The sequence below is a fragment of the Stegostoma tigrinum genome, chromosome 36 (assembly GCF_030684315.1).
Source record: "Stegostoma tigrinum isolate sSteTig4 chromosome 36, sSteTig4.hap1, whole genome shotgun sequence".
Lineage (NCBI taxonomy): Eukaryota > Metazoa > Chordata > Chondrichthyes > Orectolobiformes > Stegostomatidae > Stegostoma > Stegostoma tigrinum.
The window spans coordinates 18,042,309-18,063,306 of NC_081389.1; the positions used below are offsets into that span (position 1 = coordinate 18,042,309).

Genomic DNA, 20,998 nt, shown 5'->3' on the forward strand with positions numbered 1-20,998 from the left:
CAATAACAATCAATTATCGTCTTTCTCTATGAGGACGATGCCACTCATGGTGCAAATTGGAATTTCTCTCTCTTTTTCTCTGTTCAGGTATTGTGTCCTAGGAATATGTTGGCAACCATGGACTTGCTGATCATGGTTATGAAGGGGAAAACAGTGCAGTGGTTCACAATTGCATTCAGCACTATTACTGAGCAGGAGACTCTCCTGCTTTTATTGCCTGCAATCAGGCATATAGGAAGGATTTACCAGTTGACAATCAACTTGCTTCAAAACATAGAAACTAGGCACAGGAGTAGACCATTTGGCCCTTTAAGCCTGCTTTGGCATCCCATATAATCCTGAATGATCATCCAACTGCATACCCTGTTACTGCTTTCACCTCATACCCTTTTATCCCTTTAGCCCTAAAAACTATATCTAAACCACACAATGTTTTTGCCTCAACTGCTTTCTGTGGCAGAGAATTCTACAGTCTCTGTAGTGAAGGAATTTCTCCTCATCTCAGTCTCAAATGGCCTACTGTGTATCTTTAGATTGTCGCCAGAGCTCTGGATTCTCCCTGTCATCAGAAAAATCCTTCCTGCATTTACCCTGTCTAATGCAGTTAGAACTTTATGGGTTTCTATGAGATTCACCCCACAGCCCCACTTTTCTAGGCTCCAGTGAATGTAACTCGAGCTGATCTAGTCTGTCTTCATATGTCACTTCAGCGGTCAAGGACACTCAGCCTCGGAACTTCAGGTAAACATCCTCCAAGGCGGACTGCAGGAAACACAACAGCGCAGAATCGCTGAGCAGAGGCTGGTAGCCAGGTTTGGTACCCATGAAGGTGGCCTCAACTGGAATCTTGCGTTTGTGTCGCCTTGCTGGTGACCCCACCACAATTTACACTCTCACACACGTGCACACATTTACAGACACTCTCTCACACAAACACATTTACACACACACACATACTCACACACTCACACAGGCCATCTCTATTACACAAACACTGTCATACATACACACTCTCTCTCACACACATTCTTTCGCTCTCTCTGTCTCACACACACACGCAGACACACACACACATTTGCAGATTTGTAATTGCAGATACATTCTATTTTGTTAAAAATCACACAAGTTGTAGACAGTCATTGTGGCATTTTATAAATTCCTACTTAGGAAATAAAACCAGTCCAACTCCAATTTGATACACAGCTAGATACTAAACAAGGCCTCACACCTAAAATGCATTGTCTGACCTGAAATGTCACCTCCGGTATGCTAATAAAACCTTCAGTTCTCTCGGGGCAGTGGCTTGAAAGAAATTCTGGGATTTGCCTTTTAATTCTATCTAACTGGTTAAAGATTTAACAGCCATCTTAGGTTTGTTCAATACATTTGTATTAGTTCTATGACCTTTTGATCTTTTGCTTATAAATTCTGTGTCTGATGCCACCTGTCTCACTGATATCTGAAGAAGGAGTGACACTCTGAAAGCTTGTGCCTTCAAATAAACCTGTTGGACTGTAGCCTGGTGTCGTGTGATTTTTGACCTTAAACATCCCAGGACTCAGTCTGGTAAATCTAAGTTGTCCTCTCTCCAACCGTCCTTCCTCAGGTAAGGAGCTTGTCCTGAAATGGGACTTGAAAACAGAACTTTCGGTCCAGAGGTGGGGACACTACCCACTGTCTCCCTCTCTGATGTTCACATTCTGACATTCCTTAGGAACAGAATACCGACAGAAGCTGTAATGAGGCTTCAGGAGCCATCAGTGGCCCAGATCAGTTAAAACCCCGATTAGCATCTAACAGTTTTGATCCTTGCATCACACAGCAGAACAACATCTTTTGGAATGACACAAACACAGAAATTGCTGGAAAAGCTCAGCAGGCCTGGCAGCATCTGTGAAAAGAAATCAGAGTTAACGTTTCAGTTCTGGTGACGGTTCCTTGGAACTGATGGTAGCTGGGAGAATGTTTCAGAGATAGCAGGAACTGCAGATGCTGGAGAATCTGAGATAACAAGGTATAGATCTGGATGAACACAGCAGGCCAAGCAGCATCAGAGGAGCAGGAAAGCTGACACTTCGGGCCTAGATCCTACTTCAAAATGTCAGCTTTCCTGCTCCTCTGATGTTGCTTGGCCTGCTGTGTTCATCCAGTTCTACACCTCGTTATCTCTGTAGCTAGGAAAATGTCAGGAAATGGGGGTGCGGCATGAGGTGGGAGAAGGGAATAGGTGAGAGGAAGAACAGATTAGGGAGGCAGGGACGAGCTGGACTGGTTTTGGGATGCAGTAGGGGGACCCCACCTCCCTAACCAGTTCTTCCTCTCATCTGAAAGCAGAAACAGCAAGACTTTCCTATCAGGGGAAATCGGTTTGACTGCGCCTGTAATCATGAGATTTTAGAAGGATGAGAGAGAATCTAATAGAAACAGATAAGATTCAAACAGGGCTGGACAGACTCGATGTAGGTAACAAGGTGTGGAGCTGGATGAACACAGCAGGCCAGGCAGCATCAGAGGAGCAGGAAGGCTGATCTTTCAGGCTTAGACCCTTCTTCAGAAATGTTGGCGGGTGGGGAAGGGGATTCTGAAATAAATAGAAAGAGAGGGGAGGCGGATGAAAGATGGATAAAGGAGCAGATAGGTGGGGAGGAGATGGACAGGTCAAAGAGGCAGGGATGGAGCCAGCAATGGTGAGTGTAGGTGGGGAGTTAGGGTGGGGTTAGATCAGTTCAGGGAGGACGGACGGGTCAGGGAGGTGAGATGAGGTTGGTAAGTAGGAGGTAGGGGTGGGGCTTGAGGTGGGAGGAGTGGATAGGTGGGAAGAATGACGGACGGGTTAGGGAGGCGGGGATGAGTTGGGTTGATGTTGGGATGTGGTCAGGGGAGGGGGTATTTTCCCTGGTTGGCGAGTCTAGGACCAGCCAACATTGTCTCATTTAGGACAGAGATGAGGGAAAATTTCTTCACTTAGTGGTGGTGCACCTGTAGAATTCTGACCATGGAACTATGTGGAGGCCCAGATACTGAATATATTTAAGAAAGAAAAAGATAACATTTTTGAGAATTTGGATGTGTTAGGTGTCGGGGGAGAAAATGGTAATATGTAAGACTCGATGGCATTGATAGAGGATCAACCTTGACCTTAGTGAATGGTGGAGCAGGATCCAATGGCCTAACTCCTGTTCCTGGTTTCTGTGGTAAGAGAGTTGAGGCTACAATCAGATCAGCCATGATCTTATTGAATGTTGGTGCACCATGGATAAGCTGAATGGCCTCTTGTTACTCCTAATTGGTCTGCTTCTTCTGTATCCATTGGTAATATGTTCCTGACACAAAGCTGGAAGTGATCCACTGTTGATCACTGGACTGACTGGCAAGACATGGAAGGCAATAGAGCTGGGATTCCATGAGAACTTCGTGATGAAATTCTAAATGTTAAGCTCTGAATTTGCCATGGCCCTTGGAACATCGGCACATTTACTATTACTTTCTCTTGGAAATTCTGACACGGAGATGGCTCAAGCTCGGTTGCTAAGGTGTGCAAGAAACTGATGATTGCACGAAGGAACAAATGAATCAGCTTTATTGTCACATATACTCAAATGAGCACAGTGAAAAGTTTACAGTGCCATCTCAGGTGCAAAACACACTTTTTGGAATGGCATGGTGGCTCAGTGGTTAGCTCTGCTGCCTCACACCCCCATAGACACAGGTTCAATGCCAGTCTTGGGTGACCGTGTGGAGTTTGCTAGTGTCTGCCTGGGTTTGCGCTGGGTGTTCCAGTTTCCTACAAAGATACTCATCACTTAGCACTGCTGCCTCACAGCACCAGCGACCCTGTGTAGAGTTTGCACATTCTCCCTGTGACTGCATGGGTTTCCTCTGGGTTCTCCAGTTTCCACCCACAGTCCAAAGATGGGCAGGATAGGTGGATTGGCCGTGCTAAATTGCCCATAGTGCACTGGGATGTTGAGGTTGGGTGGGTTAGATGTGGGAAATACAGGGGCTGGGGAAGGCGTCTGGGTAGGATCCTCTTTAGAGGGACAGTGTGGACTTGTTGGGCCAAATGGCCTGTTTCCATACTGTAAGGATTCACTGATGTGCACGTTAGGGTGGATTGGTCATGCAAAATTGCTCATAGTGTCCAGCTGTAAGGTGAATGAGCCGTAAGAGATATAGGATAGAAGGTTAGGTCTGGGTGGAGGGTTGATATGGGCTGAATGGCCAGCTTCCACACTGGAGGGATTCTAGGTACAGATGCTTAAAATCAACTTCTTAGGAAACAAAAAAATACTTAGCAAAGTATTTGGTGTGTTTTGAAGGTGGTCACTTGGTTACTCTTGCCCATGTCTCTATATCTATGGGCAGAGCTCTGGATGGCAGAAATGGGGCAGGGGACAATTTTCAGTAATCTCTCCCCCCCCCCCCTCCCCGGGGTAAATAATGACGGGGAGGGGATGTCACAGGCAACTACATCCCACGCCTGAAAGGTTACCCTGATCGTTTTTGTGACGCAAGGTGTGTTACAAACTCCCAGCAGCCGGACCAACACCAGGTTGTCCCGAGTAAACAGTGCAGTGAGAGTGTGTACATGTGTGTGTGTATATACAGCCAACTTGGGCGGAAGAGACCAGCCGAGATACACCAACAATAAAAAGGCCGAATAGACCAATGATAGCTTCATCTCAGTAAGACAGAGCGGCCGCCGCTGAACGTCCAGCCCCCAATTGCTTTCGAGCGTTTTCTGAACTCACTAATCCCAAGGATAAGTGACTGAGGATGTCGGAGAATTTATCTCTGGTGGTCCACGGACCAGGCGATATTAAACTGGTAACCCATCTGCCTTACTAATCGTGACTGTTTTGCATTCGCCATGAGATCTTGCTGTGTACCAGAGGATTTCCTGGCATTGGATCAAGGGTTTTAAGAATGCGTAGAGAAAGCTCAAATTCCTTCTTCGATGGGAGAGCAATGTGGTTGACTCTAAGCTGCCCCCTTTTGCAGTTGGGGATGGGCAACACATGGGACCTAGCCAAGGATGCTGTCATCTCTGAATGGATTTAAGAAAAAGTCTAAGAGGAAGTTTGGCAGAGATGTTTAAAATAATCAACTGGCTGAAGAGAATGCATTTTGTTTAACAATGCAAGGGTTTTTTTCTGAAATGCTGTGATTTACAGGAGGACTGAGGGTTATGTGGTTTACTTAACTGCATGTTTTTGAAAGGAAAGGTACTGTTGGAAGAAGTAATAACACAGACCTTCTATCCCAAGGATAAATGAATAGCAGGACGCTAGGACATTCAAAGAAACAGAGGGATCTTGGGACTGCTTGTCTACAGATCCCTGAAGGAGGCAAGACAGGCAAGATAGGGGAGTTAGAGAAGGCATACCCGATATTTGGAGATAGGAGGAACTGTTGATGCTGGGGTCTGAGGTAACAAGGTGTGGAGCTGGAGGAGCACAGCAGGCCAGGCAAAGAGGAGCAGGAAAGCTGATGTTTCAGGTCTGAACCCTTCTTGATCAGTTGAAGTATGGTTTACAAAAACAGGGAGGTTATGTTGAAACAGTACAGGACTTCGGTTAGGCTACAGCTGGCCTACTGTGTGCAGTCTGGTCACAACACTGTAGGAAGGATGTGATTGCACTGGAGGGGGTGCAGAGAGAGATTCACCAGGATGTTGCCTGGCACTGAGCATTTTAGAGAGGCTGGATAAGCTTGGGTTATTTGTTTGGAACAGAGAAGGCTGAAAGGCGACCTGATTGTGGTACATAAGATTATATGAGGCATGGACAGGTTAGAAGTAGTTCTTCCACTTTCTTGAAGGTAAAATGACCAGGTGACATAATTTTAAAACAAATTGTAGAAGGTTTACAGGGGATTTGAGGGAACAATTTTTGAGGGAATCTGGAATGCACTGCCTAGGAGGGTAGTTGAGGTGGGAAACCTCACAACATTTAAAGTAGTACTTTGGTGAGCACTTGAGATTCTTGATAAGTATTGGAAACAAGGTTTATTGGGAAAACACTGAAAAATGGACAAGGGATATGAGAAATGTTAGATCAGCCATAATCCTATCGACTGGCAGAGCAGACTTGATGGGCTGAATGGCCTATTCCTGTTGCTATTTCTTCTGGCCTTTGAATTGACATAACGTTCATGGCTGTGGGTTGTGCTGAAAAGTGGGGCTAGTATAGATTGATTTTTTTTGTCAGTATAGACTTGATGGGCCGAAGGGTCCAGTTCTATGATCATATGGTGACTCCAGGCAGCTCCTGTCACTGTGATCCTGTTGCACTGATAGTTTTGTTCCACGATCTTAGGGAACAGTGATGACTGAGAGGGAAGTTGGTTTAAACGGCCTCCCTCCTCCCACTGTTCACCGTTCGGGCATTCGGAAACCATGCAACCTGCTACATTTTTGGTCATAAAATCTTAATGTCCATTTCCATCACGTAGTGTATTTCTTCTCTTTGCAGGAGAATCGCCCAATTCCAGAACCAGGAGCTGGTGGTAAGCATGTTCTCCATAAGCCTTCCTTAGTACTTATAAGTGGCCTATTTTTCCTCTTTATCCAGCACATTAGCGCATTTTACAAATACTCTACCCTAACCAGTTAGATAGGATTCCAGTTTTAACACAATCATATCACAGTTCGCTGGATATTTATATCTTTGATTGTCAATTTGCCACTTCTTAAATGTCGACAAAGATGCCTTTAGCTAAAGGCTAATAATAGTTGGAATGTATAAATGCTTTCCTATGACCGGATACTAGATGTTTCTGATAAGGCTTGCTAGTGTCTCACACAGTTCCTGAACAATGGTGTGCTGAATTTGTTTCCCGTTTAAATGTAAAAACTACGTGCATGTGCAGGAATAAGGACATTTGACATATCAAGCTGTTGGATACCAATATTAGAATATGGTTTCGTGCAAGGGGATGGCTTTGAGAAATGGATTATAGAGAAACAATCTTCCTAAATCTGTTCCTTAGTTGTTTAGAAGGCAATGAGCTTTTTTAGAAACATAATTGAAAGAATCTTGTAATTCAGTCAATGAAGAAAATAACCAACTGCAAGGAAATGTGTAATTTATTACAGTTATTTTAATCAGCCTGTTCGGATGCTGTAGGAAAGATGTTTCTAAACTTGAAATGATTCAGAAAAGATTTACAAGGATGTTGCCGGGGTTGGAGGGTTTGAGCTATGGACTGAAAGGCTGGGGCTATTTTCCCAGGAGCATCAGAGGCTGAGGGGTAACCTTGTGGAGGTTTGTAAAATCATGAGGGGCATTGATGGGATGAGTAGCCAAGGTCTTTTTTCCCAGAGTAAGGGAGTCCAAACTAGAGGGCATAGATTTAAGGTGAGAGGGGAAAGATTTAAAAGGTACCTTAAGGGCGACACGAGCTCGCAGAGGACACTGTGTGTATGGAATGAGCTGCCAGAGGAAGTGGCCGAGGCTGGTAGCACAACATTTAAAAGGCATCAAGATGAGCATATGAATAGAAAGGGTTTGGAGGGATATGGGCCAAATGCTGGATAATGAGACTAGAATAATTTAGGATATCTGATTGGCATGGACGAGTTGGACTGAAGAGTCTGTTTCCATCCTGTACATCTCTATGGCTCTATGTGCTATGACACACATCCAGGCAGGTAGGATTTGATCCCAGACCTTCTATCCCAACAGTAAAGACACTACCACGGTAGAACAGGACAGTGTCCTCTTAATATAAAGCATCTCAACAACTAATCTTTACATCGTGCCCATTGCTTCATGGAAATTTTTCATATTCATTTAGTTTAGTTTCTTCCTTCAATCCTGACTTAGAACTGCATCACTTTCTAAATCAAACTCCAGCAGCTCTCTCCCTAGTACCTCTGTGCTGCATGCTCTGCAATGGTTTGAGAAAGCAGCTCACCACCATTTCATTTGAAACACATTCAAGTTTATAGGCCAAGTGCTCAAAAGTATAGACTTTGAGTAGCTTGGTCAGTGCTGGCTCAATGGGCTGAAGGGGTCTTTTCTCCTAGAATCCCTACAGTATGGAAGCAGACTATTTGGCCCATCAAGTCCACACTGACCCTCCACAGAGCATCCCACCCAACCCCTGCATTTCCTATGAGTAGTCCACCTAGTCTGCACACCCCTGGACACTATGGCCAATTTAGCATGCCCTGTCCACCTAACCTACACATCTTTGGACTCTTGGGAGGAAACTGGAGCACCCGGCAGAAAACCATGCTGAAGTGGGGAGAATGTGCAAATTCCACATAGACAGTCATCAGAGGCTGGGTTTGAACCTAGATCTGTGGTGCTGTGAGACAACAATGCTAACCACTGAGCCACCTGTTACTCTGTACACTGTGCTGCCCTGTTCATCTGTCCGGTACGATTCTGTGATTCTCCAGGGAAGCTAGGGATAGCCAGGAACATCCATGTCCCACGAACAAATAAACAAATGTCATCTATAAGCATGAAACAGAAAGATGCTTCCTTGCATTCCAGTACCAGGAGTCAAAATGGCACCTCCCTTTTTGTAACTTCAGGTGGGTATCTGGGGGTGGGGGGGGGTGAGGCAGCCATCTTTGGGTCTAGCTTACTAAGGAGCTTGAGTTGAGCCTTGACCTTGAGTCACAGCACTCCCTTCCATTGCACAGTTGACATGCTGTCACTTTGATTTCATCTGAGAAAATACATTATCTGCCTTAGACTGCTTTCTCCACTGCAGCTACCATGTTTGATCATATTCTATTCCGGTTCTTCAAATCTTAGTTCAGGCTAAAGTTCCTAGTAAACGTTAAACTGTGTTTATTATAATCATGTATACGATTCCTGCATCAGCTGAGCTTATCATGAGGGACTCTCCTACCCAACCTTTCCCCTCACCTCTACGTGTAGTGACCCACATTGTTAAACTCAACACCAGTCATCTCTCTCTGTTGAGGGACCAGTCCTATGGTCTTCTGGAACGATGGCAACTTTACCTTTAAATACTGTTAGCTGTTTTGGTATCCACTGTTGCCCATGATGGAAAGTCTCAGTTATAGAACATAGAACATAGAACAATACAGCGCAGAACAGGCCCTTCAGCCCTCGATGTTGCGCCGACCTGTGAACTAATCGAAGCCCATCCCCCTACACTATCCCATCATCATTCATCTGCTTATCTAAGGACTGTTTAAATGCCCCTAATGTGGCTGAGTTAACTACATTGGCAGGCAGGGCGTTCCATGCCCTTACCACTCTCCGAGTAAAGAACCTGCCTCTGACATCTGTCTTAAATCTATCACCCCTCAATTTGTAGCTAAGCCCCCTCATACAAGCTGACATCATCATCCTTGGAACAAGACTCTCACTGTCCACCCTTTCTAATCCTCTGATCATCTTGTACGTCTCTATTAAATCCCCTCAGCCTCCTTCTCTCCAATGAGAGCAGACCCAAGTCCCTCAGCCTTTCTTCATAAGGCTTTCGCTCCAGACCAGGCAACATCCTGGTAAATCTCCTCTGCACTGTTTCCAATGCTTCCACACCTTCCCTGTAATGGGGCGACCAGAACGGCACACAATATTCTAAATGAGGCCGCAGTAGCATTTTGTACAGTTGCAGCATGACATCACGGCTGCAGAACTCAATCCCTCCACCAATAAAACCTAACACACCGTAAGCCTTCTTAACAGCACTATCAACCTGGGTGGCAACTTTCGGGGATCTATGTACATGGACACCAAAATCCCTCTGCACCTCCACACTACCAAGAATCTTTCCATTCACCCAGTATTTGGCCGTCCTATTATTCTTCCCAAAGTGAATCACCTCACATTTATCCGCATTGAACTCCATTTGCCACCTTTCAGCCCAATTCTGCAGTTTGTCCAAGTCTCCCTGCAACCTGCAACATTCTTCCACACTGTCCACCACTCCACCGACTTTAGTGTCATCTGCAAACTTACTAACCCATCCACCTATGCCTGCGTCCAAGTCATTTATAAAAATGACAAACAGCAGTGGCCCCAAAACAGATCCTTGAGGCACACCTCTAGTAACCGGACTCCAGGCTGAATATTTTCCATCAACCACCACTCATTGCCTTCTTACAGAAAGCCAGTTTCTAATCCAAACTGCTAAATCTCCCTCAATCCCGTGCCTCCATATTTTCTCCAATAGCCTACCATGTGGGACCTTATCAAAGTCTTTACTGAAGTCCGTGTACACCACGTCAACTGCCCGACCTTCATCCACATGCTTGGTCACCTTCTCAAAAAACATGATTGCCTTTATCAAGTACAAGAATGAGGAAAGACTGAGTGTGTTTTCCCTGGAGTAGAGGATACTCGGGGGGTGGATGGGGGTGGAATCTGATTGAGGTATGCAAAATGATAAGAGGAATAGATAGGGTAGATTGTGAGAATCTTTTCCCGTGACGGATGTGTCTGAAGACCAAAGTGCACAAGATTAAGGTGACGGGTAAGTAATTTAGAGGGGAATAAGGAAGGACTTTTCCCCAACTGGGTGGGTGGTATAAATATGGAAGGTGGTGGATGCAGGTCATATTTAAGAAGCATCTGGTCAAGCATTTAAAATGCCAGGGTATTGTAGGTCATGGACCAAGTGCTGGTAAATAGGATTGATGTAGTTTGGTGTTTGTCGTTTGGCATAGTGGGACAAAGGGCCTGTTTCCATGCGGTGTAACACTGATTGTTAAGACTCTATGACTGATGCCTGAACAAAACACTAACTGAGGTCACTGGGACATCACAGTGGACCACAGAGGCTTATCTACATATTCGTTAAACTGAATCACTACATATACCACACACAAAAAAAGTCTTTATTTTCTGTGACACTTCAGGAATTTAACTCATTTGCAGATTAGCAACCAGCCAGTCTGCACATTCAGTTAGGAGGGTAGAGATGCCCCAACAGTTGATTAGTGAACTTAGACGTAGTACAAGTTAATAGTTCTCCCTGTAGAAGGAGCCCAGTTGATTTATGAACTCTCTCTGGTTAGGTTTTCGTCAGTGCATATATTATCAAACATAGAAACAATGTTGCATTATGCCAATTCTCTCCCAAGAAACTAAATCTAAATAATTTACGGTAATAATTTAATTGAGCTACTTCACTGGCTTCTTAAATTTATTTCAAAGTGGCTGACATGCCCAAAGTATTGCATCCAATGATGTTTTTCTGCTGAGAGCTGTTTTCTGGTTTGAAATCAACATTGTACATTTCTGGCTGTTCTGTGCTTTCAGAGGTGCTGTTGAAGATGCATTCAGTTGGAATCTGTGGCTCCGATGTGCATTACTGGCAGCATGGAAGAATCGGCGATTATGTTGTCAAGAAGCCAATGGTTTTGGGGCACGAAGCTTCAGGGACTGTGCATAAACTGGGGTCTGGAGTACAACACCTGAAAGTAGGTCAGTCCACAAAGTATACATTCACAAAATTAAAAGAGGAAGAAGGAAATTGCAGGAGATTGCAATTTCTGGATATTCCCCAAACACGTTTGCAACCAATTTAAACGCTTCTGAAGCATAGTCACTGTGGTAAGATAAGAAATGCGGTCACCAATTTGCACACAGCGAGTTCCTTTAAAGAGCAATGAGATATCAAGATCATTTGTTTTAATGATGTTGATTGAGAGGCAAACATTAACCAGATACTAAAGATGTTTCTCTTCCTGACAATTAATAAAGCCATTGATTTCTTTACCCGAGAGAGGAAAACCAGGGGAGCAGTCACTCAGTGATGTGTGTCAACCGAGATTATGTGGTCAAAGACCTGAACCCACAATCTTCTGACTCTATGAAGAGACTGCTACATCTTTAGGACATCTTTACAAGTACAATTTTTCCCCTGAACTTCAGGGACAGAAATTAATTATACACTATTTTGATAACCCGCATTTGAATATACACTTTGCATTTAGTTTTCCCAAATTTAATTAAATATTGTTGCTAGTTCTTAAATCCTAAGGATTAGAGTTCAACTTAATGAATTCAACAAGTAAAATCCAAAATAACATACAAGGCTCAAGGCCCACATGATCCCACTTACAGTTGTATTTTTTTGAGCACCTTACCTGTGGAGAGGAATATATTGATCTTACTTTTTGCAATGGGTAAAGTTTAAACTGAAGCCAAATCTGAGATCATAAAATCATAGACTGACACAACACGCTAATGGTGTCCTTCGATCCATTATTGTTTGTGCCTGCTGTTGAAAGAGCTGTGCAATTATCCCGACCCCACTATTCTGGTCTTTCCCCATGGCCCTTCATTTTTATCACAAGTGTTTCCTCTGCTATAGGTGACAGAGTTTCTATTGAGCCTGGTGTCCCAAGAGAAAACTGTGAATTTTGCAAAATTGGACGCTACAATCTCTCTCCAACGATTTTCTTCTGTGCTACTCCTCCTGACGATGGGAATCTCTGTCGGTACTATGTCCACAATGCCAACTACTGTTTCAAGTGAGTTCCTTGTGCTTGGTTGGAGGCTACTGCATTTGACATCCCATATCCCTGTGTTTGGGAATGGGAACGTTGGCCACAGACTGCTGTAGGCATGGATATTGGATCACATTTGTGAGATCAAGAGAGATAATTGGTGTCGTGAATAGAGTTGTACTCTTGAGATTATGGTATCATGAAATTTCATCCATTCTACTGTGTGTTTTTTAAGCTGCTAACTAAGGCACTCACTCAGTGGCTCAGTGGTTAACACTGCTGCCTCACAATTCCAGGGATCTGGGTTCGATTCCAGCCTCAGCTGGCTGTGTGGAGTTTGCTTGTTCTTCTCGTGTCTGTGTCGGTTTCTTCTGGGTGCTCCAGTTTCCTCCCACAGTCCAAAAATGGGTGGATCAACTGTATTAAATTTCCCATAGAGCCCAGGGATGTGCAGGCTGGGTGGACTAGCCATGGGATAATAGGGTAGCGGGTGGGATGCTGTTCGGAGGGTTGGTATGGCCTGCTCTTGCACAGTGGGGAGCCTATGATTCTTAATTTAAATAATGGAATTATAAAATTAACTTTATGTACAAGCAACTGAAGTAAAGCAGCTAAAAACAAAGGCTGATTGTGACTGTTTAAAGTGCTTTCATCAAAGAGTACTAATGTACATTGTTTGGCTCAGTTGATTGGATGATTGTTTTGCTATGGGGAGAGCACCAATAGTGTGGGTCAGTTCTCGAACCTTGGCCTCCCCTGAGGCCTGGTGTCCCTCAGGCAAAACTGCCACCAGCTGTCATTCTCTTATGAGAGGGCGGTCCCCTAGGAATTTGGCTGTTGCTGCTTTGGCTAATATTAGCTTATGATGTAATACTTTCAGTTAAACCCAGCATAATTCACTTCCTATGGTGGATTTGTAGCGTGGCGTCATTCTTGCAAATAGATTCTGTCTGAGTTGTAAAATTGCAGATGCATTGCTGAGTTATTTTCCTGCCAGTCCACCCCACCCTCTACTCCATCAGACAGTATTTTAAACTGAGATGAGGTGCAGGACTGGTAAGATCTCTAAACCTGTCCTTTCTATTCCCATTCCAAAAATGGCCAGTGTTAGAGTACAACCTGGGCTTTCTCAGTGTTCTTTACATTACAACAAAAGAGCCTTTCTACTTTAAACCCACAAACATGGCACACCATGACTGCAGAAAGTGGGTAGCAGTTTGTGGAAATCAAACTCTGTAATATCACTTTGAATTTGACTTCAAAATGCCAGGAAAGTTAAGAGTCAATGGCACACTATAATGGTGTTTGAAAAATATTTTAAGATTCGTGGTAATAGTTTAGGTTTAGTCAAATGGGCTGACACTGGTGGCCATCTCTGCTCTTTCCCCATAATCCTGAAAACGTGCCCTTTTCATTAATTATTTCTCTACAAATTGTCAAACATAAATAAAATGGCAAATATAAATGTTCCAAGGCAGCCATGTGTGGAGTTCCCAATTCATTATCACACATGTATTCGCAATGAGCTGTACTTAAATATTGAGCAACAATGGTGTCTGCAGCTTATCAACATCAACCTGAGGTACGCAGTATTTGCTGTAAACTAAACTGAATTCACTTCCTATAGTGAATTCATGGCACAATCTGTCTGAATTGTAAAATTATAAATACAGTGCTGAGTTATCTGCCTACCTCTACACCCCACCCCCTACTCCGTCAGTCAGCATTTTAAACTGAGATGAGCTGCAGGACTGGTTACATCTCTAAACCTATCCTTTCTATTCCTGTCCAAAATGGGTAGCATTAAGCTGTATTGCGGTCTGTTTTATGCCCTCAAATTGATATGTGAATGGACTTGCAAAACCGCATTCATTTGATGTGCTTTTCCATATTAACTAATGGTTTTGTATCAACATTTTAAAGTTGGTTCTATTTTTTCTTCTACTATTGTGCAGTGCAATATTCCGTCCCATAAATTAAGTCATGATTTGTGTACACTAGTAATGGGTAGGGCCATAATGGGTAAGTGGAGACAGCTGGAAATGATAGACACAGTCAGTGTTCCTTTTTGCGTCATGTACGTTCTGTTCCAGTGGATTACCATCTGATACTGTCCGGCCAAAGATAAGAAATGACGTGAAAAGCCTCCATGATGATGGAAGATTCTAAGAATTATGGTATTTCTTGTTTCAGGCTTCCTGAATGCGTTAACTTTGAAGAAGGTGCGATGATTGAGCCACTTTCAGTTGGGATTCATGCCTGTCGTAGAGGTGGAGTGCGTATGGGACATAAAGTCCTCATCCTTGGGGCAGGTAGGGCAGTGGCTTACGTAGATTACTCACTATAGACATCAGTAACTAAATGGATTGGTGAGAAATTGACACAAGTTTCCACGTTGTTATAGGTTAACTTCAAGATGGAACACTCTGTTGTGTTGTAGGGATTTACTGAGTAAATTGAAAAATAAATTGGAGTAAGCTAACAATCATGGGTAAACCTCAGTCAGAAACAGCTGAATAGCAATAAGCATAGATGTGGTGAGAGGTGTAAACATGGGGTTGTGTAAGACAATGATTCACTATATAGACTAAATGTGCCTTGTGTTCTTACATAGATTTGTTGCTCTATATTATACAGAGAGAAATGTTGGTGCTTGTGATGGGTCACAACATTTCTTATTCAGTTAGTTTAATGTAGATTCAATATTCTGAGGAACGGTCACCGAACCCAAAACATTGACTCTGATTTCTCTTCACAGATGCTGCCAGACCTGCTGAACATTTCCAGCAATTTCTGTTTTTGTTTCTGACTTACGTCACCCGCAATTCTTTCAGTTTTTAGTTCAATGTCGGTATCCATTTTTCAAACCCAACTTCCAGTGACCTATCTGCTGAAGTCAGTCACATTATTGGCGTTGCAGTCTCCCAAGTTCTGAAATTAATATTAATTGTGTGGATTTGCAGATCACTCTTATCTTCTGGTTCCAGCACTGAGACTCAAAGAAAAGCAGGACATGTTTCAGTTCCAGTCAGCTTGCAGTGAATGCACTGTTGGGTGTATTTATATAGCAATCCTGAAGGGGAACCTGCTCCATTGACCAGGGTGGTAAGCGGTTGTAACCCAAAGCGAAATACAAGTGTCAAAGTGAGCCACTGTCTCATATTTTCAAGCAATACCATGAAAATCTTCCTAAATCAAAGCAACAAGCTCATGATTTCTCATAGTTACTTTTCTTTTGCCTTTGGAAAGACATTGCTCCCAATGACTGTTTTCATAGTAGCCATATTCCTCTAGAAAGAATGGAGTTGTAGACAATAGAAGCCTACAGCACAGAAGAAGGCCCTTCAGCCCATCATGTTGGCACTGGTCAAACACAAGAACCTATTCTAATCCCATTTTCTAGTACTTGGTCCATATAACTTATATGTTTTGATATCACAAGTGCACATCTAAATACTTCTTCAATTTTATGAGAGTTTCTGCCTCTACCATTTTACGGGCAGTGCATTCCCAACTCTCACCACCCTCTGGGCCAAACCATATTTCCTCACATACCTGGGTTTTGGCCATGGGATGCTGCACACTGTGGGACAGTAATAAAAGAAGAAGTAAAAAGGAATTGTGTAGATTAAAAGTCAAGATAAGCTGCTGCATTAGAAATGTCAGTTTGCATGAAATAATTAATCTTTGTCCCAGTACTTTGCATATAATCTGTTGTCCTTTCATTTAGGGACAATTGGTCTTATGAACCTGCTTGTCGCTAAATCGATGGGAGCAGACCCAATTGTAGTTGTAGGTAAGACATGTTTCTGTGAATTTAAAACCATTTCTTAAAAGAAAATCCTGAATTTTATGCTTTTGGTGACTATTGGGGGATCCACAATGTTGGTGCATGGGCCATAGCTGTTTTAAATCAGCCTCCAGATTTGGGCAGGGAGATTAATTGTAACTTTTAAAAATTTTGGGTAACACAAAACTGGAGTGGGAATAAGAGTCCTGAGAAGGATGCAAAAAAGCTTCAAATCCATTTAGACAGACTGAATGATTGGGCAAGGAAGTAGCAAATGGAATGCAATGTGGAGAGGTTTGAAAAGTGTTGAAATCTGAAGGAAAATATGAGTAATTGAATATCTACAACAGTGTAGAATATCCTTGGCTTGAGGTCAGCAGTAGCCGTATAGGACATTCTTAATGATCCTTTCCTTGGATTGTGACCTTGCTGTGGTGGAGACACTTCGGTATTCCGTTGATGCCAAGAGTGATTCCTTGAGGAATCCTGACAGAGCCAGCCATAATGGTAAGGTTGTAGGGAAGAAATCAGACAAAGCCCAATCCAAAACAAGTCCTCAACAGTGTTCCAGGCTGAAGGTACATTTAAAAGATATTTGGTCAGGTACGTGAATAGGAAAGGTTCAGGGGGACATGGGCCAAATGCATGCAAATGGGAAACTTGGTTGGCATGGATGAGTTGGACTGAAGGGCGTGCAGTATGACTCAGTATGAAAACTAGTAGGTAGATAGTTAGACAGGGCAGTGAAGAAGGCTTTTGGCACACTGGCCTTCATCAGTCAGGGCATTGAGTATATATGTTGGGCAGTTATGTTGCAGTTGTACAGGATGTTGCTGAGGCCACACTTGGAATATTGTGTCTAGTTTTGGTCAGGAAGGATGTTATTAAACTGGAAAGAATGAAGAGAAAATATACAAGGATTTTGTCAGGACTCAAGGGACTGAGTTATAGGGAGAGGTTGGACAAGCTAGGACTATGACTGTAGGAGACTGAGGGGGAACCTTATGGAAGTCTATAAGACCATGAGAGGCATAGATAAGGGTGAATGAACTCAGTCTTTTTCCCGGGTTTGGGGAATCGAGGACTAGAGGGCATCAGTTTAAGGCAAGAGGGGAAGGGATACATGGGAACCTGAGGGGCAGCTTTTTTACACCAGAGGGTGGTACGCATTTGATTGAGCTGCCAATGGAAATGGTTGAGGCAGGTACATTAATAATATTGAAAAGGCATTTGGACAAGTATATAGGAAAGGTTTAGAAGGAAATGGGCCAAGTGCAGGGATATGGGGTTAGCATGGATGGACATTTTGGTTGGCAGGGACCAGTTTGGTCGAAGGCCTCTCTCCATGCCATAGGACCCTATGACTCTATAAGTCTATCTAAGTAGGTGCAGTTCAGAAGGCAAACAGTATGTTGGAATTTGTTGCAAACCACAGAACACAGGAACAAGAAAGTCTTTCTTCAACTGTGTAGAGAGCGCTGGCGAGACCACACCTGGAGTAATAAGGGAAGGGCAGCACACGTTCACCAGTCTGAGTCTTGGGGGATGGTGAAGAGATTGAGGAGACAGGGTCTGTATTCTCTGGAGTTGAGGTTGCTGCTGGATCAGGGCTTGCAGGTGCATCTATCCTTCCTCCATTTCTTTGTGCTTTGTTGTATCACAGCAACAAAGACAGGTAACCCTTGCTTGTCGGTTGCGACAGGGATGCCATTGGCAATATTTACCATGATGCTGCATTCAATCCGATTGTTACAAGAACTGAGTGAGAATATTGATTGAATGAGGAAACAATTATCCTGTACATGTATGTGACTGGCCTCAGAATACTTGCTGTGGTTGGTATCCATCAACTTCTGAAATCTAGACAAAGAAGATGATGGTGGCTCAGTGGTTAGCATTGCTGCCTCATAGCACCAGGGACCTGGGTTTGATTCCACCCTTGGGGCTGCTGTCAAAGTGGGTTTCGGCTGAGTGCTTCCATTTCCTCCCACAGTCTGAAGGTGTGGGCAGGTAAGGTGGATTGGCTATGGGAAATAGATCTGGGCGGGATGTTCTTTGGAGGGTCAGTGTGGGCTCAAAAGTCAGAATGGCCAGCTTCCACACTGTAGGGATTCTAACTTCCAAAGTAGAGATGGAAAGCAGCTAAACACCAAGAGTTGCACTCTTCTAGAAACCTTAAATTGTGTCTTAGAGTAGACGAGACAAAACATCCCCAAGGAGGTCACCCTGGAAGAGATTGAAAAGAACTGTTGGATCAGATGGATAGTAGTTATTTCCAGTGGCAATCCAAATAACACTTAGCACAGTCCTCTCTGCAGACAAACATAGAGTGTTGGCATTTTGGGCCTGTGGAACAGTGGGGCACAATTATGTGTGTACAGGGGTCCCTGATCATAGAATCCCTACAGAGTGGAAACAGGCCCTTCGGCCCAACAAATACAGGGGTCCCTGATCATAGAATCCCTACAGAGTGGGAACAAGCCCTTCGGTCCAACAAGTCCACACCAACTCAGAGCATCCCACCCAGACTCATCCACCTGTAATCCACCTAACCCACATACCCCTGAACACCATGGGCAACTTAGCAAGGCCAATCCACCCTAACTTGCACATCTTTGGACTGTGGGAGGAAACGAAAGCACCCGGACGAAACCCACGCAGATACGGGGAGGATTTTCAAACTCCACACAGACAGTCACCTGAGGCTGAAGTTGAACACAGGTCCCTGGCACTGAGAGGCAACAGCATTAACCACTGAGCCACCGTGCTGCCCTTTTTAGGAACATCTGACTTACAAACATTTGTACTTATGAACAGGGATATAATTTTAAACGTCTAACAAACAAATATTTCCAGTATTTACCAATGGCTACTTTATACTGTCCTGTATTGTGCTCTGACTTGCTTATGAATTGGCTTAAGAATGGCACCTGGGACTGACTGCAGTCATTCCAGTCAGGCCGTAGCAGCGTTGAGATTAAAGATCAACAGTAATCTTGAAATAACTCCACAAAGGCAGGTATCTTGACACTAAGCCACCCTTTATTCAAACCTGCCTTGTACATGACACTGACCCAGTGAGCTCCTAGAGTGAGCAGAACCTCTGACACTCCTGTCTTTATCTGTCAGCCAGAGGTCGCTGATTGGACCAGGTTAATAGTCCCGGTCAGGGACTTCATATTCTCTGAGGTCCACCTGGCTGACCTGGTCCCAATCACTACAATCTAAAGCAGGCTGAATGGCCTACTCCTCCTATCTCTATGTCCCAGTAAGACAATATAGAAATTTTTAAACAAAAATACTTTTGTTTTTATTGACTGTGCCGGACTTTTGTGAGGGAATGTGTCATGGGTGGAAGAATTTCACTTTTCATTATACGCTTTCACTCGATAGAAGCAAATATTTCTTTATTTGTTTAAATCATAGAACTTCTTTTGCAGATTTATGTCTAACTACTGAAGATTTTATTGCCTTGTGATATCATTGCAGACCTGGTGCAAGAGCGTTTGGACATGGCAAAGTGCATGGGTGCCACTTGTGTCTGTAAGATGGAAAAAAACACATGTCCTCGAGAAATGGCATCCAAAGTCAAAAGTGCACTTTGTGGTATGCCAGATATATCCATTGAATGCACTGGGGCAGATCAGTGTGTCCAGACGGGTATCTATGTAAGTATTGAAGCTGCAGAATTAACATTGGGTCAAATGATTTTGCAATCAGTTACTTTTACAAGATTAGCTAGTAATGGCTCTTTGTGTTTTTCTTTGTAAAGCTGCATCTATTGCTTCTCCATTAATTCCTGGGGGAAACTAAATGCCTTGTCCCAAAGGGGACCAAGTGTCAATCATGTGGTATATACAATCACATGTATGTTTAGACCTGACTGCGCAAGGAGCCCTTGAATTTGACAACTAGTTGGGTTTATCTTACAAATTGTTGACTTTTCTGGTTACTTTTCTGGTGACCCAAAAGTGTTACAAGTTTGAGTAACCTCACATCATAATTTAACCCCTACATTTTCAGGTATCATCCTGGTAAGCCCACACTTCATTCTTTCCAAGATAAGCATATCCTTCATCTTGGATTCTCCAGCATCTGCAGTTCCCATTATCACATATCCTTCTTCGTGTGTGTTGCCCAGAACTGCTCTATGTGTAGCTTTATTTATATTTGAAGACAGACTTCCACCTCCTAGTATTTTAGCCCACAAGATATAAAGGCTCTCATCCATTGACCCTATGTTCATTACTGTTTAAATGCCCACTTCTCTTTGTACTCCCCCTGCTTTTAGCTTTCTGTCAGTTAGAAAGTATCCTGATCTATGTTCATGTTAACTTTGCCTTCAGTGAAATCCATTTCAGAGAATTTCTACAATGCAGAGGTAAGCCAGTCAGCCCATCGAGTCCACACTTACCCTCCGAAGGATATCCCACCCAGAGCCGACCCCCTACCCTATCCCTGAACATTACATTTTCCTCGTAGCCTATCTACTTAACCTTTGCACTGGAGCACGCCCACACAGATATCCTTTCCAAATCCATCTGGTCAAGTCCCTTTAAGATCCCAATGAAGTCACCTCGGATTCTTCTGCAGGCCGAACCTGTCTAGCTTTTTCTCATATGGCAATTCACTCATTCCAGGTATTAGTCCAGAATACAGTGTGGAAGTAGGTCATTTGACGCATGAGGTCTACACCAATCCTCCAAAGGGCATCCTACCCAGATCCACCACTCCCCACCCAATCCCTGTAACCCTGCATTTCG

At 43.6% G+C, this 20,998-nt stretch overlaps 1 protein-coding gene across 1 annotated transcript in view; it reads left to right on the forward strand.

Moving 5' to 3' along the window:
* Positions 1 to 20,998, forward strand: part of LOC125446752 (sorbitol dehydrogenase-like) — a 69,728-nt gene that overhangs the window by 43,531 nt on the left and 5,199 nt on the right. The window contains exons 3-8 of the mRNA XM_048520524.2: positions 6,474 to 6,507; positions 11,253 to 11,417; positions 12,310 to 12,469; positions 14,639 to 14,757; positions 16,176 to 16,241; positions 19,725 to 19,903. Of these exons, the coding sequence (XP_048376481.1) occupies positions 6,474 to 6,507; positions 11,253 to 11,417; positions 12,310 to 12,469; positions 14,639 to 14,757; positions 16,176 to 16,241; positions 19,725 to 19,903 (723 nt within the window). The remainder of the gene's footprint in view (positions 1 to 6,473; positions 6,508 to 11,252; positions 11,418 to 12,309; positions 12,470 to 14,638; positions 14,758 to 16,175; positions 16,242 to 19,724; positions 19,904 to 20,998) is intronic.